The sequence below is a fragment of the Oryza sativa genome, chromosome 8 (assembly GCF_034140825.1).
Source record: "Oryza sativa Japonica Group chromosome 8, ASM3414082v1".
NCBI classification, from domain to species: Eukaryota; Viridiplantae; Streptophyta; class Magnoliopsida; order Poales; family Poaceae; genus Oryza; species Oryza sativa.
The window spans coordinates 9,117,844-9,143,531 of NC_089042.1; the positions used below are offsets into that span (position 1 = coordinate 9,117,844).

At 38.4% G+C, this 25,688-nt stretch overlaps 3 protein-coding genes across 3 annotated transcripts; 2 read left to right on the forward strand and 1 right to left on the reverse strand.

Annotated features, from left to right (window-relative positions):
* The first annotated feature begins 7,294 nt into the window (after positions 1-7,294).
* On the forward strand, positions 7,295-8,884 carry LOC4345070 (transcription factor MYB36). The gene is made up of 3 exons (NM_001422512.1): positions 7,295-7,550; positions 7,760-7,889; positions 7,980-8,884. Exons 1-3 carry the CDS (start codon positions 7,415-7,417, stop codon positions 8,662-8,664), a joined length of 951 nt encoding a protein of 316 aa, NP_001409441.1. The 5' UTR covers positions 7,295-7,414; the 3' UTR covers positions 8,665-8,884.
* A 967-nt stretch (positions 8,885-9,851) lies between these two features.
* LOC4345071 (aspartate carbamoyltransferase, chloroplastic-like) lies at positions 9,852-14,096 on the reverse strand. Its single transcript, NM_001422511.1, has 5 exons — positions 13,602-14,096; positions 12,083-12,222; positions 11,227-11,400; positions 10,886-11,122; positions 9,852-10,236 (listed from the first exon to the last, which is right to left on the reverse strand). Exons 1-5 carry the CDS (start codon positions 14,032-14,034, stop codon positions 10,129-10,131), a joined length of 1,092 nt encoding a protein of 363 aa, NP_001409440.1. The 5' UTR covers positions 14,035-14,096; the 3' UTR covers positions 9,852-10,128.
* A 5,682-nt stretch (positions 14,097-19,778) lies between these two features.
* LOC4345072 (ADP-ribosylation factor 3) lies at positions 19,779-24,682 on the forward strand. Its single transcript, XM_015795194.3, has 8 exons — positions 19,779-20,067; positions 20,162-20,200; positions 20,300-20,362; positions 21,719-21,737; positions 22,783-22,894; positions 23,458-23,505; positions 23,928-24,058; positions 24,332-24,682. The coding sequence occupies exons 1-8, from the start codon at positions 19,965-19,967 to the stop codon at positions 24,363-24,365; spliced, it is 549 nt and encodes a 182-aa protein (XP_015650680.1). The 5' UTR covers positions 19,779-19,964; the 3' UTR covers positions 24,366-24,682.
* Positions 24,683-25,688: the final 1,006 nt, after the last annotated feature.

Consider the following 25,688-nt stretch of genomic DNA (forward strand, 5'->3'; position numbering starts at 1 on the left):
GCTGAAATTTAGGTTGTTGTGCTCAGTACACTCACCGGCCAAGGCGTTATGCCTTCGGCACAATTTACTTTTTATTAAAAAAAATGTAACTACCGTAGTTACCAATCAACCGTCGCACCGGATTAATACCAGTATAAACGGAGATTAGATCACTCCTTTCCTTCCTTTTGCATGATGTTCTCACATAGTTTTCATGTAGTATTTCCTTCACACAAAACAGCGCCCAGTTAATCAGAACGAGAAGAATCGTGGGAAAGAATATCAACTAAATGCGTGACTGATAGGAAAAAGTGGAATGACGAGAAGAGAAGCCAGCCTGTGATCACCTCTCGCTATATATATTTAGCATGTGTCGTCCTAACATATCGCCTTATTCTAGCATAATGCGTGTTTACTTCATGAGATACTGGGGTGAAACAAATAAACTAAATATTTCCATATAACATGTGGAGAGAATATTGGAATTATTTTTATAGAAACTACCTAGATATCATTTGACAGATTTTTCCTTACGTCTCACACGATTTTTCAGCCATAGGATCAAAACAAAACTAATGAACATGATTAAAAGCAAAAATATACAATAAATCACTTGAAAAAGTTTTTAATAGACATCACTAGAATGTAATTACAATATAATTAAGGTGTAATTATAGTGTATTTACAGTGTAATTGTAGTGTATTTACCGTGTAATCATATTAACTGTGTATAGTTGAAAACATCATTGAACTCTAGCTCATCTGAAGCCTTTAACCGTGAGATGATCGATTCCCAGTAGCATTGTTTGTGAGCATGTTACTTCATACTCTTCTTTGTAAAAAATGTTAGTGCAGTAGACCATAGTAATAAATATAAAGTTTGCTTGTAGGCTATGTTCGTTAGATGAGTTCATTAGCACATGATTAACTAAGTATTAATAAAATTATTTTTGAAAAATAGATTAATATGATTTTTTTAAGCAACTATTATATAGAATTTTTTTCTAAAAAATATACTGTTTAGCGGTTTGAAAAGCATGCGCACGAAAAACGAGCGAGGTGAGTTCGGAAAATAGGGTGAAGAACACAGTGATGTTTATATAAAGTTCTTTGAGTAAATTTCACAAAACTACAAATACTTTAACCAAATTATCGTAAAACTATATATTCATATATCATAGAACTACATATTTAGCAATAAATTTATCACAAAACTATAGGTTTAAGACTAAGTATAACAAAACAACATATTTATTGATAAAATTATCACAAAACTATAGATTTTACGGTTTAATTTTTTTTGCACTAGTGTTATGTTTAAGTTACAAAAGTCCAAGATTAAATTGATATTAAATCTATAGTTTTGTGATAACTTTGTTACTAAATCTGTAGTTTTGCGATATTTTACCATAAATCTATAGTTCTATAATAAAATTAGTGTTAAATCTGTTGTTTTGTGATACATCATATTAAATCTATAGTTTTCTGATAATTTAACCGAAGTATATGTAGTTTTATGAAATTGACTCAAGTTCTTTATAGTAATCAACATGAAAATGTTAGTGCATTAGACCATATTAATCAATATAAAGCTTGCTTGTGTACTACATGTTCCTATCAAGTTTTTGCTAGTAATCAACATGTGTCGTTTTTCGCGTCATGCAATTATAAGTATGTATATTCGGTTCACTGCTCACAATAAAGAGCAGACGGGCTTATATAAAAGAAATGGTAACAATTAAAGCGTCTCTATCCTTTCTTTTTGAGTAAATTTTACAAAACTATGCATACTTTGATCAAATTATCACAAAACTACAGATTTAAGAATGTGTTTCACAGCACTACAGATTTAGTGTCAAATTTATCACGGAACTACATATTTAAGGATTTATATCAAAAAATATAGATTTAACAACTATTTTATCACAAAACTACACATTTAAAACTATTTTATCATAAAACTACAGACTTTATAACTTTAAGTAATTAATAGTGCTATGATCTAAACTCTAGAATATGTAGTTCTTTGATAACTTCATTACTAAATCTGTAGTTTTGTATATGGTATATTAAATCTGTAATTCCGTGAAAAGTTTGACGCTAAATTTGTAGTCTTGTGATACGCATTCTTAAATCTGTAGTTTTGTGATAATTTGACCAAGTATATGTAGTTTTGTGAAATTTACTCTTTCTTTTATCATTTATTAATGTTGAGTTCAACTTTGAAGACAAAATCAAAGTTCCAAACATTTTGTGTATATAATACTCAAATTCTATCATGCAAATTCTTTATTCTTACCAAATGGCACGAGATGTGTAGAACAGCTGTCAAAGCTATGTACAATGGTACTAAACTTTTCTCCCAGCAGTAGCACCTAATTAGTTAAGAAACTCAGACACAAGAAATCCAGGATTATGTCATGGTCTATCCACGGGTGCAAGTGCATAATAAACATTTTTTGTTCAGCCTTTTTTTGTCATCCATCATTAAAGAAAAGAAGTAGCAAACACTAGTCAAAAGGTACAAAAATAATAACATATGCAAAATATTCTTCCTAGGACAAAAAAGAAGTTAATTGCACTGAGATACTAATCAGCTTTTCAAGTTTACTTACTTGATCTGCCAACAACACCACTATAAGCTTATCTTACTTCTCCTGGGATCCTTGAATAATGTGGTCAACTCAACCTTATCCCTGTAAAATATTAAGCAACAGGCAGGCTCACATTACTTAATTTGATTAATCATTAGACTTGTGAAGGTCTAATGACCTTATTTTTGTAAGTTGTTTAGGTGAGTCTACTCCATGGTGTCAGATGGTTTAACCTGCTTCTGCTTGGATCCTACTGATAGAGTTGTGATGCTTCATGCCCTGCTACTTACTTAAGTGTTCTTTTGTGCTTGACAAAGTGGCAAGTTGGCCATGCAATCTCTTTTGCCCAAGACATGGATTTCTAATTGCATATATCATTCAAAGTCACCCCTTTTCTCTGTCTTAGCTTTGCTCCTTTTTTAGGGCTTGTCTTCCTTACTAATGCCACTTCTTTTAGGGCAGCATCTTGGATAAAACCATATCTCTTCTGAAACAACAACTAACACCACCAAGATGGATGCATGCATTCATTCCTGATCAAAGTAAACAATGTAGTACATAACTAGACAAGGTGTTCTACATTGCTCTCTATTAGTAGTAGAACCAATCTAGAATGTTTTTTTTTTCTAATCCAACGGATCATATCTATTTATACCACCACTACAGTGTAGAATATTTTTTTCAACTTATAGTAGAACTCATAAATCAACGATTAAGATTTCTTCTGGTGTGATAATGATAGTAGAATACTAAGCTAGACACACCTAATGGCATTGTGATCTACAGATATCTTCATTGGTAGCTTCTGGTAGTGTGAGCATGATACACACTACTCTACTATACATCACCATGGATATTGAAGCTGCAACAACTTCATACAGTTAGTCAAAAGTGTACCTCTTCCCTCTGTAATGCCCAGACCTGCTTCTCTCTGACCAAAGGAGGATTCTGACAGGACTGTATACTGAACAAATGTACATACTCCATATTAACAAGGCAGCCAGTGCTGGAAAACCGGTACCACAAAAATGGTACACATACGGTACTATTCCCCTTAGGATACCAAAGGGGACGAAAATGAAATGAATAATCATGAGAAGAAAATAACATGTGGCTCATGTCCAGGACTGAACATTTAAAATAGTTGGCTAGTACTTAATTTTGACTGAAATTCTGCATGGATAAACAGTTTGTTAATTAACTGTTATTTACAAACAGCCCTCTTTTAACTCTTCTAGAATCCAAGCTTTCATGGAAAATTAATCTGTGAAATGTAACTTCAAAAAAAAAAAATTGGCTCCAGTAAGTCGAATCCGAGAAATAGAGCATCTCTTTGTTCTCTGATGAAGGAACAAATTAACAAGACAGTAACTTTCAAACGTGAAATTTGTTCTAGGAAAAAAATTTCTTTCTTTTCTAGAATATAAATACTTCTTTTTTCCTATGTCCAATGGAATGACACGCAAGGCTTTTGTGAGTTCCAACAAAAAAATCAAGAAAAGAATCGCAATTTCTGGTGTTGTTCTTCAATGCATATCAAACTACCTCTTTTTACCATAATGTTCATCTTATATTATCACAAAACTACACAAGATGGGTCTCATTAGTACCATATTTTTATCCAAATTGCGGCTGATCACAATTCAATAGCAATCAATCTAAAACCAACCACCCCAAAATGCAGTGTCACTTTACTCTCTAACAAAAAGGGAGAACATAAACAAGAAAAGAGTCAATAATCTAGTAATATGAAAACACAAAGGTCCATGCTCCAAACAAAAGACCTACTTGATCCTCATTGCACAATGCGCATACAGCACTGTTCAACACGGCGTGCATTGTATGATATCTGGATATGCTGATAAAAAGAGTACACACAACCACAGAACATAAGGCAAGCCCAATGTTTCTCCGTTCTCAAATACATGTCACCCCTGCCGGCTCAAAGTTGGGAGGGAGCATCGTCGTGGATTCGACACTATCGTGACCCTTGGCGCGTGGTCCATTTGGAAGGAACGGGACAACCGCGTATTCAACAACTGTTCTCGACCCTGGTCCGAGGTGATCGTAGGCATGGCGCAAGAGGCCGCCCTTTGGTATCTTGCCCATTGCCTGTCGCCAACGCTTCCTTCTTAGCGTGCTAGGTCGTTTGGTCATCACATTGTAATTGCGAGAATAGGCTTAAGTCCTTGTTTTCCACTTTTTCCTCCTTTTCTTCCCAAACCCCCCTTCTTTTCTTTGTTTTGCCTTTTGTGTAAATTTATTCCTCTTAATACAAAAGTGCGCAATCCTTTTTCGTATTCCCGAAAAAAAAATACATGTCACCGTTGACTAGCACTGTTTGAACTTTGACGGCTAATAATTTTTAAATGGTTAGCCTACAATAAACAATATCTTAGTGTTTATATTAAGATGTGGCAAGTTCAATAATATGGTCTCATTTCAATTTTTTAAATAGCTAATAGCGAAAGGGCATGTAGCCTAGTGGTTGCAGTGACTAGAATAGCACCCAAATGTCCGAGTTCAAATCTCCATAGGAGTGAATTTCAGATTGGATTGTTTGTGGAGCTAAATTCTCAATTTAAATGATTTTGTATATCCGATAGGATGTAGAGGCCGAGTAAAAAATGCCATTATCTAAAAAATAAAAAAAGTGTTTATAATTTTGTTTTAATATGAGTGGCGACATGTATTTACGAATAGAGGCAGTATCATATTACCTCCAATATCATATTAACCATGATTGCACACAAAAGAAATGACAAGACAAAAGAAGGAACTTAACATTTGCTCTTAAGTATAGAATAACTGAACTTGTAGGAACCAGTCTTGAGGGTCAAAAATGATGACACCATTGGAGGATGCTGCTGCATTGTCAGTTGTAACTGCCCATGGACTTTTGGCAGGTCAGCCTAGCCAGCAATAGGGGTCCCTACAAAGAGAGTTACTTACAAACAGCATGGTTTGGTATTCCATCTAGCTATGAACATTTTTTTTTTCTATCATGGCCCAGCCTTGAGTTAGAGTTCTTGACTTGAGAGAAGGGTACAGCAATAACTGAAAATGCAGGACTTGGACTGGTCATGCATACCCATGCTGTGAATCTTGATCTATATGTACGCTGCATTGTAGAGTACACTTGTTGTCAAAGTACTGGTAACTACATTATTGGTGACGTTTGTTCTCTCTATTTCTTTGAGAAAAGGAGGAATTTTTTCGTATGCCGATTTTTTTTTTTGGCGTATTCAGCTTTATTGCAGTACTTGGTATGATACTTCATGTGCACAGTTCATTGTGAAAGCTGCAAGAGGTTCTTGCTAATATCACAAAAAACAGTTTTTGAATAACTATCATACTTTAAAATAGCACAAACTATTTGATTTCAGAAATGGGAATCCATTTGGATGTGATGGCCTGTTTACTGCTTATTACGAGAAACCCTAACTGAAAGTCTGATAGTAATTCTTCTAGTTCCACTATTGCCCTGTTTATGATGCCAAAATTCAGAGTTGGAGTTACACTAATTTCAGGCTTCCAGCAGCTTCACATTATATTCCATACTATTATTACTACTACATTATTATAATTAAAAAATTAATAGAATATCAAGATCAATCAATGTTGCTTATCTCAATGCGGTGTGATCCTAAGGGATGCATGGAGACAAGAAGGAAACAAGAAGACTGCATTCCATGCTTATCCTTTGGCACGTTTCAATGATTCAGTAAAGGCTTCATTTCTTCTAACCATCTAGGCTCTAAATCCTAACTGAATTTAACTATGTTCATGGCAGTTGGTTTGCAATGTACAGGTGGTAACACTAGCTTCATCTGCCACATGACCTGCCTGAAGCTAGAGTTCTTGACTTGAGAGCATAAGTTCATCTTTCTGCGATACCCATAAACCTACGCAGAGTTCAGAGTACTTACTGTTCTTCGTGATCTGTGCACTCCTAATCTCTCCTAAACCCACATGTAGCTCTAAATATATAGTGCCATTTTGAATGCATTTTCTCGCATCCACCGTTTAGATTTATTGAGTCGCATGCATCAACCAGTTCAACTTAAAAACTCAAGAAAACAAGACGATTCAATTGTACTTCGACAACGCTACAGGAGTAAGGTTGGTGATTTTACCCCTAACAGACTGGGACACTACTGTTTCATGTACTCATAGACTTGTTTGTACAGGAAAGGACCAAGACCACATCCATTGAATTTGAGGCAAATTACACCGTACTTACCGTCGAAATAACTAATTTTGCTATAATCAACCACTTTGCCATAAAATTCACAATTTCCCGAAATTAAGCTGTGTAATAGCACCAAAAATTATAATCTTTAAATCAAACTAATTAGTTAATGTAGATTATCTATAACAAAGATAACCCAAAACAATGATTATTTTGCAGAGAACAGTTAGGAGACAGAAATCCATGTCCCAGAGAACAAAAAAGAGGACATATATATGCATGGATGACACAGAAGTTTAGCAAAAAGCACAACAAATCATTCCATGCACCTTTCTGCATGCATTCATGCAATGCAGAAACAAAAAGGCCATGCATGCATCTCCAAAGTACCAATAGACCAGAACAAGAGCCGGTATGTGTGTCATGCTCTTTCAGCAGCATCAGCAATCAAAGGTCAAACCATATCCGTACTATTTTAATGCACTCTTCATCTGCTCCTATAAATCCCAGCACCATGACCAAACCCATCACAACTCATCTCATCACATTCCATACACACATCCATAGCAGCTTCAAGCTAAGGTGATACTACTACATTCAGAGAGAAGAAGCAGAAAGAGATAAGAGGTTCTGAGAGAGACTGAGAGAGATGGGGAGGGCACCTTGCTGTGACAAGGCAACAGTGAAGAAGGGGCCATGGTCACCTGAGGAGGATGCAATGCTCAAGAACTACATTGAGGAGCATGGCACCGGTGGCAACTGGATTGCACTGCCTCACAAGATTGGTAGCAATTATTACCATTTTTACTTATCACTGATAGTTTCAGAAGAGATTATAAATTTTCAGACATGCTAAGATTGTCATCTGTGCAAATTGTGCTCATCATCAAGCTTTTCATGTGACTGTTTTTCTTTCTAGAAATGTTTTCAAATGTATCTTCTGGTTTTGTGTGTTCATGTGTAGTTAATTTAGTTTATGTGTGTAATGTTGCAGGGCTGAAGAGGTGTGGCAAGAGCTGCAGGCTAAGGTGGCTGAATTACCTGAGGCCAAACATAAAGCATGGGGACTTCACCCCAGAGGAGGACAGCATCATCTGCAGCCTCTACATTAGCATAGGGAGCAGGTACATAATTACACCACTAACCACTCTCCCTTCTCACTAACTATCAATCAATCATCATAATCACACTAAACTTGACATAATTAACCACAGGTGGTCAATCATAGCAGCACAGCTGCCAGGGAGGACGGACAACGATGTCAAGAACTACTGGAACACAAAGCTGAAGAAGAGACTCCTTGGCCGGCGCAAGGACCGCGGCGGCGGCCACCACCACCGCAGCCAGAGCACCGCCGACGATCTTCCGGCCGGTGGTGACGGCGGCATGAACGACGGCGGCGGCGGCGGCGGAGAGCGGTCGCTGAGCGCGTCGGCGATGGAGAGGATCCAGCTCTGCATGCAGCTGCAGGAGCTGCAGAACCCACTGTCCATCCACCACAACCCCTTGCTCTCTCATCAGTGGCCAAGCAAGGCCACCATTGATGATCAGAATCACAACAATGTCACTGTGGCTGAACATGGAATGTCAAGCTCTGTGAGCGACCACCACCGCCTCGATGGGCAGCAGCTGGAGAGCGGCGCCGGCGCCGCCGCCATGCAGCAGGCGTCGCCGTCGAGCGGCGGCGAGAACTCCAACGTCGTCGTCGCCATCGAGGCCGAGCTCCAGGAGCTTCTCTACGCCGGCGGCGGCGCGATCGTCGACGGCGGCGCGCCGCCGCAGGGGGATGTGGACTGGTGGAGCTATGATCAGGGAAAGCAGTCACCTGTGACTTGCTGGGATTTCACCCCTGAAACCAGCTCCATCTTCCAGGATTATGCAACAGTTTATGACATCTGAAAATTGTGAAGAGGTTTGATAAGGATGTTAATTAGGGAGGTAATAATAATAATAATATAAATAGGGATTGTCTAGCCTTTGTGTTCTTTGATCAGTGACACCTAAAACCAAACTGTAAGGAGTTTGTTGTAAGAAATTTGTAGCAAGGGATAAATAAAAAGGTATGGTAAAAAATATATATACCAGGTCCAAGAGATGATGTAATCTTGGCACCATTCTGTCAAAGATCAGATAGGACTGATGAGCTCAGATAAAAATGCAAGGTGGCTTTCACTGGAAGAAGAAAAAGGACTTTATATCCTCACAATAGTCACTTTCATGCATGGCCTCTGCGACAATATTCCCTGGTGTTACAATCATGAAACTCTGACGCAACTCATGACTGAGAAAGAAGCTTCTCTTGAGCCTAAACACAATGTTAATCTAATTAGAACAAGATGGTCAGGGAATGTTGCCAATCAGCCATGTATATTTCCACTGTCATGTATCGGACCAGTCACTGTCTGTGGACCCTAATTGACTGCAAATTACCATGGTTTTGATTCGGAGATGCCAACACTACACATCATGAGAGTGAGAGTGATGCTGAATTCAAGCCAATTAATCAAGCTAACTAATTCACTTCTCAGAGGCTTTAGAATGCAGCAGGTTCTAGGTCAACATCTTGAAGCCGTACCGGGGTCCCAAGGCATGAAATGTGTGAGCCGGCCGGTTATGCATTGTGTCATATTGCTGACATGAAGGGCTTTGAAACCTTCTTCTGTCTGGCCAACCATTTGAGATTGCTGGTGTGGGCTCACCATCACCTCTCTCTCATGACAATTTACCAGTATACATCACAAACCCTGAATGTGTCACCCCTGGAAGTCATGATAGTCATTTTCACCTGCAGTCATGATATGGAAACTTGGAATTGCAGAAAGCGATGCCAATGGGATTATGCTTCAGTCAGGAATCTGTCATACTCTGAAAGGTGACAACCATGCTATTCCTTGGCAAGTGCCAATCATATAGATCAATAGATCATATACCTACACATGACAAGAGAAAAACAATCAACGTGTCAGCGCCTAGGGTTAAAACAGGATATGGGGAAAATACCAGAGCTCGTCTGGTACTGATAGCCAGCCAGTTACATTGAGTTCTTTGTCCTTGGTCAACAAAAGAGGGCAGAAAGAGCTACTCGGTAAATCACTGCAGTCCTTGCAACAACACTGTAGGAAAATTAGTGCAGTCCTCGGTGATAATGATTCACAAGAACATATGAGAGCAACAAATCTCTGTTTCAGAATATTTTGTTACATCGAAAATTATGCATCTAGAGTTCTAGACATGGTTAAATCCTTGCAAGGATCTAACTTATGGTGCCTAGTACAATACTAATCAGTTGATTTGGAGCCATTGATTAAGACAAACATTTTTTGACCCCCATCAACACCACAGCGCCACGCACTAAGAAAGCTGTCAGCGACCAACAAGCAGAAGTTTGAGCAACGCCATTCTGATGTAGAGGCCGTTTTTGGCCTGTCTAAAATATGCAGCTCTCGGATCACTGTCAACATCTATTGTGATCTGCAAAACAGAAAATTTTGAATGTGATTAGATCTTGGGCCGCCATAAGGCCTAGGAAAGCATGCTGACTGCTAGTGCTAGTTCCCAGATGTGTAAATGACAACAATTGTTTCATCAAGGCATCAAGCTATGCCCTGGGCAATTCTCATCTATTCTAGATAAATACATCCTCTGTTATTTCATTGATGACTTTTCTCATAGCTGACAGTTGACTTGGGTTAACTCTCACCTATTCTAGACACACTTTTGGTAAGGAGTTCCCATTTCCCAAGTTCACAATTGACTTTTCACATAGCTGACTGAAACAGCACGCTTACATACTAAATGAAAAGCGGTGCTCAGCATCTGCCTGCACCAAGCCATATCATTTGGGACACAGCAACTACTAAGTAACTAGTAAAAACATATCACTTTGGTGCATCCATTCACAGACATATTTACTATTAAGGCTTTGAAACTTGAAAGCTCATATTGGATATTATGATATGCAAATGTAACAGAAACTATATCCTGCCTTTTTTTGGCAATATAAAACAATTTTACTAATGCTAAATATAACCAATAATATCTCATCTGGGACACTATTGAATGTAAAACACTGATAAATGAATACTGTTAGATGATTTTATTTAAAAGGATAATTGCTAACCTCATCAAGCCTTGGAAGGGGATGCATGATAACAGCATGTTTTGGCAGCACATCTAAGACCTTCTTGTCCACAATGTACTTACCACGAGCTGCTTCATAAAGATCTATCCTCTCACCGAATCTTTCTTTTTGAATGCGTGTTTGATAAATAACATCGCATTTTGATGCCACCTCCAACAAATCTGAACTTTCTTCCCACTCAACACCTTGAGAAGTTAAGTATTCCTTGATGTCATCCTATGGGACAGAAGAAAAAAATCATCATCCAATCTGTTCTATCTGGGCCATAACAGACATCAAAAGAGCGGAATGCAGTTAACATTTGATAGGACGAGTAATACCTTCATTTTTACAACATCTGGAGATACAAAGTATATCTTAATGTTTTGGTATTTGGCAATCAAATAGGCTAGAGAACGAACAGTTCTTCCATTAGCAAGGTCTCCAACCAAACCAAGTTTTATTCCATCTAGTGTGCCAATTTCTCTCTCTATTGAATAGACATCCAATAAAGCCTGAACAAAAGAACAAAATTATCAATTACAAATAAAATAGTACATAAATCATACTGCATCAGGATTCAGGATGTAAGAACAGAAACTAGATTCCAAACTGATTTTAGTTATCAACATGATGGCAGAGATAAAGAGATACAGTGGACAAACCTATAAAGCTGCCACAAGTATTAAGCTGAAAATGTGTTTATAAAGCTGCAACATTCTTACTTGCCTAAAGGAATACCAGACTAGCTAGAAACACTGATTCACTGACACCCATTCATTTCATCCTATTCACTAGCAATACAACAAAAATGTTGTATATCCCCAAGAGGAGCACTGATAATTTTACAGGTGTTGTTACTATGGAGTATTCAGTGTCATGAATTAACTATAAATGCTCCAGAGAAAGCTTAATAATAAAATGAAATCTGCATCCACATCACTATACAGTCTATTTTATCAGCCGGTAATATGTGATTCTGATCAACACCGTACATTGGCAACAAAACTGCAATTTCTATTGAATGATCCATCCAGAGTCTGGTCAGAACATCATTCGTTAAAATGCATTTTTAGCTCCTTAAGAAAACAGCAATCACCTGCCTAAAACTGTCCTTTTCCAGGAATCCAAGCATGATGACACTGTTTATTGGTAAAAACAAGAGAGTTCAAAAGGAGTCAGGGGCAGAACAATTACCTGAGTTGGATGTTGCCCTGGCCCATCGCCTGCATTAATAACTGGAATGTCTGCAGTGGCGGCTGCTCTCCTTGCAGCCCCACTTTCAAAATGTCTCAGAACAATAATATCAGAATAACCCTCAACAGTCCTTATGGTATCTGCAGCATGGATACACATGGTTAACAACCTACATCCTCTGGTCCAAAAAATAAGTCATATCAGACATGCATAAAAATAAACAAAATAGACAAATGATTTGCGGTCCTTCATTTATACCCACATAGGAGAGAATGAATATTTGTTCACGAGTACATTCATTTAGCAAGGGAAACATACAAAGAAAAAGAAACAAAAGTTCCTTGTAATTCTACAGTAACATTTTAAAAATGTTGAGAAGGCTAAAAGAAACTTATATATTTTGATTCAGAGGGATTTATTTTTACTTGAAAATGTTAGTTTTAGATCTGTTTTGTGAGGTAAGCACCAGTCAACTGTCAGATCCAGATTAAATAGTGAGATTATTCCGGGAATTTATATTCCCACACAATACTAATATAACATATTAATTGAATATATAGGTCCTAAATGCAAGTATGCCACCCAACATCACAATCAAAACATTTAGGACAACAAAAATAATTTATGGGTAAACCTTTTATATTTGTACTATTCGTGGTTTACCACAAATGATGCAAACTGATGTCCTTAGATCCTCCCTATCTTCCTCGAAGGAATAACTACTGATGCAACTATACAAACATAGTAGCCAACTGGCAGCAATACCAGCGCCCTGGTACTTGAACTAGTATCATTAATCCCAACAACACATTTCAAGATAATTTCTTTTGGCATTCGACATCACAACTCCAAGGCATTGAAGATACCACCGTGATTCTAAAACAAAAAAAAATGTGATGAACACCAACATCCCATGAATCAACCTATCCTAGATATCTCACCATTCTTTGATGCCCTTAGCGCAAATGACAGAAAACTCATGTTCGCTCCACAATGAAAGTCAAGAACTACCCTTGAAATTTTCTATCTCGCAGATTCAAGCAAAAATATCCAACTGAAATGTCATCGAGCACGCCGAAACTATCCAAAGAGTTCACTGTACAACTAGTTATTCCTAGCATTTGTTTCCATGACATCCTATAATACGACAAGACTAAAACTGTTCCAAACAATACCAAATTTCTAGTTGACACTCCATGTCATCCCACTCCGCTCCAAATAAACTTGACTAATCCACATCACTCCATACCACAGTTGATCCAAAACCATTTCAAACTCTCCCATAATTTTCAACTCCGTTTCGCGGCCATTTGCACAACGAGAGACAAATCAAGATCTACCAATTCCGACAATGCAAAACCAACATGTACCCAGAAGGCACAGAATGAGCATTTCCTCACCTGTTCACTATCGACAACTCACAAAACCACTCCAATTTCATCCCAATACTTCGAAATTTGCCGCTCCAACCAAAGGTTCAGTCACTACATCACTCAACGCACTGAACCCAGGAACTCACCTTCCAGGGTCTCGCCCTTGGCGGCGGAGGAGAACTCGCGGGCGTTCTCGGTGGTGAGCACCTCCCCGCCGAGCCGCCGCATGGCGGCCTCGAAGGAGAGGCGCGTGCGCGTGGACGGCTCATAGAAGAGCGTGGCCATGAGGTACCCCTCGAGGACGCGGCTCCTCCCGGCGCCGCGGGAGGAGGACCCGCGCTCCAGGGCCTCCATCTCCCGCGCCACCTCGAAGATCTCCGTCAGCGCGTCCCGGTCGAACTGCTGCGCCTCGATCACGTCCCCGAGCCGCAGCGACGCCGCGACCCCCGCCGCCGCCGAGCCGGCGCCGCATGCCACCGCGCCGCGGCGAGCGGGGAGGGAGGGGAAGGGCCTGAGCTGGGGCCTCGGCGAGGGGGCGGGGACACGCGGGAGCGGGAGGGTGGCGCGGGCGGCCGCCATGGATGGGGGAGGAGGAGGAGAAGTGAGCTTACTGTGCGGAGCGGCGGGAGCTAGGGTTTAAGGGGGTTTAAGGAGGAGGATTTTTTCTATTGTTAATTTTGGATTTTCGTGTGTTTTTTCGTCGGATGTTTGATCGGTTTGGACTTGGTTGTTGGACCTCCCTAGACTTGTTTTAGTAGTATATTCTTGTGTTTTTTTTTCTTTTCTTGTTCTTTTTCTTGTGATAGAAACAGTGACCAGTGAAGGTGATGGGGAATATTTTTCTTAGTAGGGAATATTGCAAATGGTTAGCAAGAAAATTGTCGTAGTCTGAAATTGATGCTGGCTCGAAGAGAATACTCTAGTTTTGTGTCCTGAGGAAACGACCTTGATGTTACAGAGGGGGTGAACAGGCATCTAAAACTTTTAAGAAAATGCGGAAGCTGAACGTTTTGGATACTTCCTAGTATTTTCAGATATTTCTAAAATATTTTTGGATATTTTAGAAAAACTCATATTTACAAGCAAACTAGCAAGTCAAGCAAAAAGGGGTTCGGCATAATTAGGGAAAGAATTGCACAAATAGCAACTAAACTATTAGCAACACCAAATAGCAAAACTAGATGAGTGAGAGAGATATCATCGGGATTCTTATGAGATAATGTGTTCCTAAAGTTCAAATCCTTGAGGGGATTCTACTCTCCGTCGGGTCTTTTCCAACCCTATCCTTGTGAGATTGCACAAATACACTCCTTCCACTAAGGGTATCTCTTCCCTTTTAGAGGTGAGATCTGACCTTCACATACTCCCTCAGCACACCACGAACAAATCGGTGTCTCGAGGTTGACTCCTAGCCGTTTGGACACTTGTTTGGCTTTCTAAGGGTGAAGAGGGGTCCAAAAGTCTCTAAATGAGTCCATAGCACCACCCATTTATAGCCCCAACTCCTTCAACTAGTTGTTTATTACCGTTGATAGAGTCTGCCAAAATTTGTATAGGATCCAGATTGTCCAACACTTTATGCTTTTCCAACATTCATTGAACTACAAGCCATTGGGCCATAAAGAGGTGGACGATCCGATAGCTGTAGGATTGTTCAACATTGCTTCTCCCAAACACTCCGGTATAGTACCATATTGTCTACTCCACTGCTTCTTCAACATCTGATGAACAATCATCTAGCCACGTCCAGAGCGTGTTAGATAGTCCGGTACCGCATCGGACTGTTCGACCATGATTATCCGAAAGTTCCCAAACAATCTAGTTCACTTAGTTTCTCGTGATCATCTTCACTAGATTTTTCCGACTCCACCTAGATTGTCCGGTCCATGTTAGACCCGAATTTTCCTATACCGCACATGATTGTCCAATCCATTATAACTTTGGGGCAAATTGATCTTCTATCTTCCAAACTTTGCCCAATTAACTTTCGCTTCAACTCATTTGCTTTGAGTGTTGTTTTGGCTCACTTTTCCACTTCAAAGGACTTAATGCCTCCGTATCACTCATTAAAGACATTATTACATTATTCATTTGTCATTAATTAGCCAAAATTTAGCTAGGGGGTCTAGATGCACTTTCAAACAATCTATTTGTTGACTCAGGAATTCCATATACCTAATTATGTTATTTGTTATATCTTTTTTATGCACACAAGAAGATATTTGGTTGCATCGGTTAGATTATATGCCATTTGGCAAAAAGAACAACTCTAAAAATAGTCTTATAAATGGATTGTGGTGCGTCACTTAGGGCAAGCCATACTAAGTACCACGATGAGCTACAATGAGAGACAATAACTAGCACACAATTAAAAAAATTCCTTTATTCATTAGATAGTTAAGTATTGAGCTTTTTGTGATATCCATTAAATAATTTAACTTCTAAATATATAATAAGATATTGAATGGTAAAGAAACAAAAAAAATAACATATTAGTTTGATAGTGAAAATGGTTAAGATCTTATTAATTTTGGTTACAAATGTGTCAAAATACTAATGATCACCGAAAATTACCTTCATTTTCCGAACCGTTTATTACTGATTAAAATTAATTTATAAGTAAAACTTTTATAGACATATCCTTAGTGATTCAAAAGCAAATGTTGTAAGATAAACTACGTTAAAAAACCAACATAATCAATAACTACAAAATTACTACTACTCCATCCGTCCAAAAATAAATCAACTTAATTTGAATTTGTCCTAAAATAAATCAACAGTTACCTTCTTATCTACCATCGGTCCGCAAATCAAAAAATTTTATTCCATCAATACCCCTCAACTACCTATTCACCACCAATGTAACTTTTCTACCATCGGTCCGCAAATCAAAAAATTTTATTCCATCAATACCCCTCAACTACCTATTCACCACCAATGTAACTTTTCTATTAATTAGAGACATTTTGGCTCATTATCTTCTTCCTTAATTCCAATTGGCAACCTAAGGTTTAATTTATTTGTGGGGACAAAGAGGGTATATTTTATATTATAAGTCATATTGATTTTAAGTCAAACTTCTTTACGTTTGACTAGATTCATAGAAAAATATAATAATATTTTTAACACAAAAAACTATCAAAATATATTCAATGTTAGATGTAATGAAACTAATTTAGTGCCTCTTTTTAATTGAAATATAAGTATGTTTGATTTTAATTTGTTGGGTAGAAGATTAGGAAAAGAGAAGGAATACAAGTTCTAATGCTAATGGAATTACTGTTGGCAAACCGTTAAAATGCACATGACACCTTTAGACTTATTTCTTAGTTTCCTTTTTCGAAGCTGTCTCTGTATCTTTCTCCGAGGCTTTCTGCATTTGTATGACAATAGGAATCGTGAGCTTAAGCACTGATATAGAAAACAAAGTATTAAACTATAGTGCAGTTCAACATATATGATTTAACATGAAATACATTATCAGTCTTGACGGGGAAAACATGCCGTAGAAGGCCATAAACTTGTTATTTCAATAACACATATTACAGCACTAGACCAAATGTTACTTGGCATGCATCTATTTATATACTGACTATATATTTGAATATTTGATGACTACAGATAAGGCTAAACCATAAATATAACTATATAAGCATGGTGGGTGAGATGACATTTTGTCAACGGTCATTCTGGTCACATGAGGTCAAAAGTTAGTAAATAGGATCAATTTCGACAATGAGGTCAAAAGTTAGTACAATAGGATCAATTTCGACAAGTAAAATATCTGCACAAGCACTCCATTAAAGATGCACATGCTAGATTTGATCATCTGTATGGCCTACACAACAAAAATCAAAACATGAGAAGAGTTTTATTCTCTTCTCTCTTTACTATAAAGAAAATACACAGCTCTCCTCCTGTATGTTTGAGAAAAAAACTAGAAAATAATGGTTGAACTGAACATTACAACCAAAAAAATACTCATACATTGGTCACCCGATGTTCACTTAAACCATTTTCTTTTAGCAGGAGCAAAATAAGTCTCTGGAAAACGGCCAGAATCAATTGGATACATTCACGATGGATGGATGTGGTTTAATGGCAAGTAAGCAAGGTCCGATCTGTAGGTGTACCGCTTTATCATGTTTAGTCCATTGCAGTTGCCGCACAGGAACATGGAAATTAACATTAGGTTTCTTGAATAGGCGTCGAGCTTCATCAGGACATTACTAACTGCTGCATACATGCATCGCAAATCAAGTAGCATTGAATATCAGACTGACGAATATACGAAATGTCATTAGAAAAAGAAAAAAAGAAATTTGAAATTGGCTAATAAACGCAAAAAGTTCAAAGCTGATAAATTCAGCTAACAGTATAGTGCCTTGATGGTAAGGCATGACCAACAAATAGATGGAGGTTTTGGGATATGGTTGGATATTAACATGTAGAGATAATCCCTTATATGCCACTAAGAATTGTCTGATCCTTTATATGCCAGTGAAAATCGGTTCTTCCCCTACATGCCATCGGTCCAAATTTGTGCACCCTCTCATGCCACTCCCGTCTATTGACTCCGCCTATTGATTGTGTGTTGACCGTTAACTATAAAGTAAAAAAGACGTATTTGCCCCTTTGAGTTGTTAGGCATGTACTATAGTTTTCCTTCTTTTCAATAGGAGGCAAACCTAATTAGCATGGCGATACGACTGACCACAGGTTTGAAGGATGACATTAGTCAAGGCAAATGACTCAAATGGAGGATGCCATATTGTTGAAGCACATTTCCCTATCATTTTCCTTTTATTGACTATTTGTAAATCATCTAAAGTTTGTATTTTATCTATGTACACTGATTGTTCCTCTGCTCAATCTCAACATAATTACATGCCATTTTACTTATACCTGCTGGGTACCCCACCATGTTGTTGGCCAACAAAAAAAGCATGGTTTTTTGGTGAATCAATTATTGTAACAAAATTCCTCTTGCCTCGTTTGGTAGGGTTCCAAACTCCAACTCTCAACTCTAACCTTCAACTTCAGTGAGAACTGGTTCCTATATGAGCTGAGGTGGGTATGAAAGTGTTTGGCTAGATTGTGTCACCACGTCCCTTGTTGGCATTGTCCTGCCGTAGTCGCCGCTCCACCCACGTGCCACCGCACGCGTGTCGCCTTGCCGATGCTGACCCTGCGCCGCCACCCACGCGCCTCTTGCCGCCGCTGCCATCGCTTGTGGCCTTGCTGCTCTCATGCGCCACGCCACCCGCCCCCACCGACGCCTGCCGCCGCCGTCAAGGGAGGAAGATGTGGATGAGAGAGAAAGGGAGGAGAGGGGGTGTGAAGGGGTAGTTCAGTGGCATATCGCATAAATACATGAAAAAATTAAAGGGTAGTGGGTCATTAGGGACGAAATGGAGCTGTGAAGTAGAAAAACCCAGTTCTACCCCGTAGTACAATTTTGGGGAGTAACTCTGCAAACTCCGCTAAAAAAATGAAGAATTTGTACCGTGTGGCACAACTCCAGCTCTAGGGAAGTTGGAGTTAGGAGCTAGAGCTGTGCCAAACGGAACCTGAATATTATACAATGATGAATAGAAACTATTTGAATTTGGATTTGAAAGACATATACTTGTAAAATCCAGATTTCTGTTTTAACTTGCTTGGCATATACTACCTGAATTAAGCGAGTATAAACGTGTCCTTGCAACGTTTCTCAATTCAGTGAGCATGAAAGAAAATGTGCCTAGTATATGCATGATTACTAGTATTCTACAATGGATGGAGTATTTATTCCATATCCTAAAATTTTCCATTTACATTTTGATCTTCAACTAACCTGAACTTAAAACCAACCCAGAGAAACCATGTCTTTTTCTTAGGTAAAATAGAGGATGGAATTGTTAAAAAACCGTCACAAGTTATTTTTGCAAAAAACTTTCAAATGTAGTTATAGTATAGTTATAGTGTAACTACAATATAGTTACAATGTACTGTACTGTAATCTCTATATAAGTTAGATATAAAGTTATATATATTATTTTAATATTTATATACATAGTTGTAGTGGAATTACATTACAATTATATTATAGTTAGATTTGAAAGTTTTTCATAAAAAAATCTTACAGTAGTTTTTAGATAATCCCAATAAAAAAACCATACAAACCCCACATAAAAACCTTTTGTAGCTGCAATCTTTTTCTTAGGAAATAGAAAAACCATACAAACCCACCTAAAAACCTTTGCAATTGGAATCTCTCCTAAATCCACCAAACCAAACCAAACCGCTTCTCCCCTTTTCCCCTCCAAACAAAAAATCCATCCATCCACCTTCCCCATTCGGTGAGTCGTCTTCGTCGTCTTGGGTACTCGCGCGCGCCAGCTCACTCCCAGATCTCCCCCCTCCTCTCCTCCCCGTCTCAGATCTCCACCGCCGCCGCCGCCGAAACCCTAGCCCAGCCCCCCGCCTTCCGCCGCGCGCGCGGGGGTGACCTCCGCGCCGCCGCCGCCATGGGCATCGTCTTCACGCGGCTCTTCTCGTCGGTCTTCGGCAACCGCGAGGCCCGCATCCTCGTCCTCGGCCTCGACAATGCCGGCAAGACCACCATCCTATGTAAGCCCACCTCGCCCCCCGACTCCATCGAATGTAATCTCGCCGTCTCCACCTCGGATCTGATCTGGGTGCTTGTGTTTTTTTTTCCTCGCAGATCGGCTGCAGATGGGGGAGGTCGTCTCCACGATCCCAAGTGGGTTCCCCGCTCCCGATTCCCTCATTTTTTTTCTTCCATTCGGTTTGCTCCGCGGGTTTGGTGACGTGTGTGCTTGTTGTTGTTGCGTTGCTGCAGCGATTGGGTTCAACGTGGAGACGGTGCAGTACAACAACATCAAGTTCCAAGTCTGGGATCTCGGTGAGTGTGCCCCCAAGTCTCTGATTCACGAGGACTGGTTTAGATTTTTCCGCGAGACAATTTATAAGTACAATTTACGACAATATCCATGAGGCCAATTGTGGGTACTACAATTTATGATTGAGTGGACCAATGGTTGAGACCTAGCTGACTAGGGTTTGACCATTACAATTCTGATTCTGTCCTAGGTTTTGAGGGAATTTTAGTATAACGTGACCTTTTTTACTTGTATGCTGAGTTCCTGAATTGAATCAAAATGGGGTTCTGTTTATTCTATGTGGTGTTGAAGTAAATGAGTTGTTGCCTAATGGCTTTCATGGCTTGTCTGCAAAGAGTTCAAAAATGACCATTCTGAGCATCTTAAGCAATTCAGTGACCTGTTTTTTCCTATGTTTGAAGGCTGATGTGGTTATTCTTAAAATACTATCCTCTCATCTGCTTTGGCACTGATCGCCAAGCCTTAGTATAAGAAGTATTTGGTTCACTAGCATTTCACAATCCTAAGGGGAAGTTCATATGCAGTAATACACTAACACTTGGATTCTTGCACAGCAACAATAATGATGTAGAATTCCTGCGGAAGTAGAAATGAAGAAATAAAAAAAATAGTGGAAAACAATGAGGAGAACGTGCTCAAATCAGACTTTAGTCAGCATGTTCATTTGCGAAATAACAAGAGTCTTGTATGGTGGGCAAGTAAAACCATGAGTATTTTTTTATCACTGCTAAATAAAGTTTGTATTAAAAACAATAGCCATTCTACTGTACCCCCAAACCGTTAGAGCTTAGAGCTTATAGCACATTGATAACTATGGAACTCACATAGCTTTGACTAGTATTTCGATCTCCGAAACTCATATAGCTTTGACTAATATTCCAATCTCGGAAAAGTGTGGCCTGGTTTTCGAAATATGGATTCATTTGCTTAGCGTTTGATTGCACCATTTCAAAGCTAGTTGTCTCCTGTGGTTAGTAAAGAAACATATTTTTTTAATTGCCACCATCGTGTAACATTACATGTACGATTTACTGTAGCAATACCTTGTAATCACCGGAACACTGGGGAGCTACACATTGCATTCCATTTTCCATGTCATTTAATTGAAATCTGCAAGAATATTATGCTTGGAAACGCATGCTTAATTGGGCAGTTATTCACATATCAAGCATATTTACTCACATTTAATGCATTATACAGCTGTAGTGATTTAATGCTTATATAGTTTAAAACAAACATCTGAAATTGCGATGAGTTTCTGCTTCTCTATGCTAGTGAAACTTTGTTTGCCTAATATTTTTATGTTCCTTCACTTTAAAATATCCAATTTTTTTTTAACACCACTTTCTTCTCAACAGGTGGTCAAACAAGCATCAGGTACCATCTCTATGTCATCACAATCAAAGTTTTTTCTGTCAAGTCATTCATGCCTTTATATAGTAGCCATTTAATTTTTATCATCCTCGAAAAGGATCACCCATTCTGCCTTCTTACATTTAGACTACCTTTTCTTTTCAATCATGGAAGTATTGCGCGTGCAATACAATGACCTGGTTGAACCTTCTTACTTAAGTTTCTACAAGCTAATAATAGTACTCATGTATACTACTTGAAATGTTCTGATAAAATCCTAAAGCTAGAAATTTCTTAGGGTTCAAAGGGTTAAGTTGGAAATATATTTCCTCTCTAGTTTTTTGCACTGCTAGCTAGCTAGGATTTTTACTGCAATAAGGTTTTTTATAGACATAGGCTTTTACTGCAAACCCCTAATTTGATATGGTTTGATCTTGGGGAATATCATAGTTGTAAAAAATAATCCAAGCTTTTGTAAGAGTACTTTTATTGGGTGTAAATATGGCTAGTTTGTTTTTTTCCTTGGGCTTCAAATATCTAATTATTCTCCATGGAGTTTTTGCGTTTGAGAGGCAGGCAACTGGATATATATAAAATTTACTTGGTCATCCTGTTCTTCAGCCGGATATGTATAGAGAAGGGACATAGATGCTTACCACAAGAAATGGGGGCTACACATTTACCCCGGGGCTAAGACAGCTTTCTAAATACTATCGCTTATGATATTCCATATACTACAGCACTTGACCTTTCCCATAACAAACATATATAGATCTGCACAGTGGAGTACATAGGTGTCCAAATGAGCGTAATGCGACCATTCATTGAAATGAAATTGTAATTGTTTACCTTATACTTACGTGTTTAGTTCAGGATTCACAAGAATATTTAAACTTTATAGTCAACCTTCACTTATGTCTTGCTACTTCTGATTCCTTTCTGTTACTCTTTTGTATTCAAGTATGTTTCCTTTGTTAGGCATGGATTCTCTTAGATTATTTGACTTCCTTCCTTTTAAAGACTAGGCATGACACGTTTCTCTACGCCATTAACATATTCACCTTTTTAGGCCATACTGGAGATGCTACTTTCCAAATACCCAGGCTATCATTTATGTTGTCGATTCAAGTGATACAGATAGGCTTGTAACGGCAAAAGAAGAGTTTCATGCTATCCTTGAGGTATGGGCCACCTGTGCTTGAGGGACTCGGTATATATATTTACTGTGTCATATGTAACCATTACATGGAAGAAACAAATGGGATTTTGCACATATTTCTCAAAGGGTGATTATGACTGCAAGTTTAGTGAAGCATGCTGCTTGCTCATTCTTTAAAATCATTAATTGGTAATAAAAAATCCATGTATTTTTGTCAGGATTTAACGGATTGCTTACTTGTCAGGGGATTTCAGGCGCTTTGTGATTCACAGGCTATGCCTCCTTTTGCAGTTTAATTTTGATCCCAACAACTGGTCTGTTATAAATTTGATAAATCAATATCTCATGCTCGTTTGTTCATGAACACTAACAGTGTTTATGCACCACAGGAGGCCAGGATCCCTATCTAGTTTGCTATTTTCATTCTTTTTATGGTTAGAAATATTAGCAGCATTTCGTTAGCATGGTGTTACGCTTGTGTAGACATAAATCCAATATCCTAATGATTTTAAGGCTATAGCAGTACACATGAATTGATTTCATTTAGGTGCATTTGCTTATTGGCTGCTTGCCTTCAACTGGCAGGAGGATGAGCTAAAAGGTGCAGTTGTCCTTGTATATGCGAATAAACAGGTAAAACCAAACCATTCTGGGTCTCATACACTGTTGTTAATTTTGTGTGCTTAAATTGGTTTCAAACGTACTCCGGTGCTACATTTTTCTGCATGTGGTTCACTTGGATTTTGACAGCCCATGGCATCTTAAGTCCTTAAACAAAAGTTACTTCTAGCTGTTCTGAACTTGCACTATTTAAGCATTTTTTTTGGTTAATAAAATATATCGCTCTCTGTACCAAACAAACGTAGCCTATTTATTATGATTTTCCATTATGTTACTTGGACATTAGGTTTCAAATGTGAATGTCTTTTTGTCAATTGTCATTCTTTGTTGCTTGCATTTTCTATACAAATAAGTTGGAGATGCTTTATTCTATGGCAACAATGTAGACGCCCAATATGATGTCTCATGTGCTGTCATGCCTACAATGAATGCAGGATCTTCCAGGTGCACTTGATGATGCTGCCATAACGGAATCATTAGAACTCCACAAGATTAAGAGCCGTCAATGGGCGATTTTCAAAACATCTGCCATAAAAGGAGAGGGCCTTTTTGAAGGTTTGGACTGGTAAGTCACATGAAATTTTCTTTTCTCTACGGAACAAATGAAATAATGGCTAAAATGTTTATGCTGGTAAAATCCTGTACTATCCTGTTTCTTGTAGTGACGTGAGTACTGGACGGTTTGTTTTCCTGTGAATATGATTAGACTGAACTCCCATGTTACATTTTTTCCAGTTCTGTTTTACAACACATTATTCTGCAATTCCTCCCTGATGAATGCATATGGGAATATCTGATGGAATTAACTTACAAAAGCCTGGTTTGATTCTTGCTGCAGGCTCAGTAATGCACTGAAATCCAAAAGCAGCTAATTTAGGAGCCTCTGTTCCATGGATCATTGCTTGATGGTAAAGAACAGGGACACTGCTCCCTTTTCCTCACAAGTCTGCGTGAGAACCCCCATTCTCTTTGTTTTAACTCCAGAAGTTTTATACCATCGATTATCTGTAAAGTGCTTGTTAAAGTTTTCGGATACGACTTTAGATGTACCTCCATATTGAGATCAAGAATAGATTTGTAGAAAATGACGAGCAAACTGTCAGGACTCTTGGTCACTGGTGGCTTTACCCGTAAATCCCTTCTATTGTGACATTTTTTTCCGATGATTGAACACGCCTAATTTCCACCTTGTCGCCGAGTTTCATGTCGTTTTCTACATATTCTTTTACTCTGGTGATACGAATGCTTGGGAACATTATCCACTAGTCATTTCTTAATAATGTTATATTGAAATGAATGAAAGAAGTGATCTTGATTCTTGACCCTCTGTAACTAAATTAAATCTACTCTTGACCTCATCTATACATCTTTATGATCACTGTTCAATTGGTAGCAATTCTGATGACATGTAATACAACTATGAAATCATAATTCGCAGAAAGTTACCACAATAACTCAATAACATCATAAGCACAAGGGTACGGATGGTAAAGTAGTAAAGTATGATACGTCTCTACTCTTGGATAAGCACATCTTAAAACCTTACTTTTGAGTTATATGTTTTTAAAATCTTCCTTTGATATTATATGTATATTTCTCTTAAGAAAACACTACCATAAGTCCAAAACATCATGATATTTGCATTTGATTTTGGGATTCTTTTTCTCACCGTGGCTTATTTTCTAGCATTGACTCTTAAAACAACAATAATATACAGATTAATATTTATCTACGAATTACTTTTATCGTTTTGTTTATTTTTCGACGGCTTATTAGTCATACCACTAATTAATATAGCGTCTAGTAATAATTGATGTAGCGACTTTGCTGCTGGTAAACAAAAGGAGCTAGATAGACCTGGCCCAGCACAAAGCCAGCTGCGAATTGACGTCAGCAGGGACGTCATCTGATAACTTGTGCTGAACACCAGGACCAGGGCAGGCCGTTTGTTTTTTCTTGCAACGACTGTTCAACCGTCGTCGCGAATAGTCACTGTCGCCTAGTCCGTGTTTAGTTATAGACTTTTTCTTTAAACTTCTAACTTTTTTATCATATCAAAATTTTCCTACACACGTAAACTTCTAACTTTTTCATCATATCGTTCTAATTTCAACTAAACTTTCAATTTTGGTGTGAACTAAACACAGCCTTAACAACTTGGACATGGAATTAGGAGGATTAATTAATTAATTTGT

What these genes read in the sequence shown, in the direction of transcription:
- LOC4345070 (NM_001422512.1), top strand. Translation starts at nt 7,415, where the DNA reads ATGGGGAGGGCACCTTGCTGTGACAAGGCAACAGTGAAGAAGGGGCCA. An exon ending in TGCACTGCCTCACAAGATTG is followed by an intron (nt 7,551 to 7,759) that starts GTAGCAATTATT and finishes GTAATGTTGCAG; the next exon opens with GGCTGAAGAGGTGTGGCAAG. An exon ending in TACATTAGCATAGGGAGCAG is followed by an intron (nt 7,890 to 7,979) that starts GTACATAATTAC and finishes AATTAACCACAG; the next exon opens with GTGGTCAATCATAGCAGCAC.
- LOC4345071 (NM_001422511.1), bottom strand. Translation starts at nt 14,034, where the DNA reads ATGGCGGCCGCCCGCGCCACCCTCCCGCTCCCGCGTGTCCCCGCCCCC. An exon ending in CAGATGTTGTAAAAATGAAG is followed by an intron (nt 11,123 to 11,226) that starts GTATTACTCGTC and finishes TCTGTCCCATAG; the next exon opens with GATGACATCAAGGAATACTT. An exon ending in CCCTTCCAAGGCTTGATGAG is followed by an intron (nt 10,237 to 10,885) that starts GTTAGCAATTAT and finishes TCTGTTTTGCAG; the next exon opens with ATCACAATAGATGTTGACAG.
- LOC4345072 (XM_015795194.3), top strand. Translation starts at nt 19,965, where the DNA reads ATGGGCATCGTCTTCACGCGGCTCTTCTCGTCGGTCTTCGGCAACCGC. An exon ending in AGTTTCATGCTATCCTTGAG is followed by an intron (nt 22,895 to 23,457) that starts GTATGGGCCACC and finishes TTCAACTGGCAG; the next exon opens with GAGGATGAGCTAAAAGGTGC. An exon ending in CTTTTTGAAGGTTTGGACTG is followed by an intron (nt 24,059 to 24,331) that starts GTAAGTCACATG and finishes TTCTTGCTGCAG; the next exon opens with GCTCAGTAATGCACTGAAAT.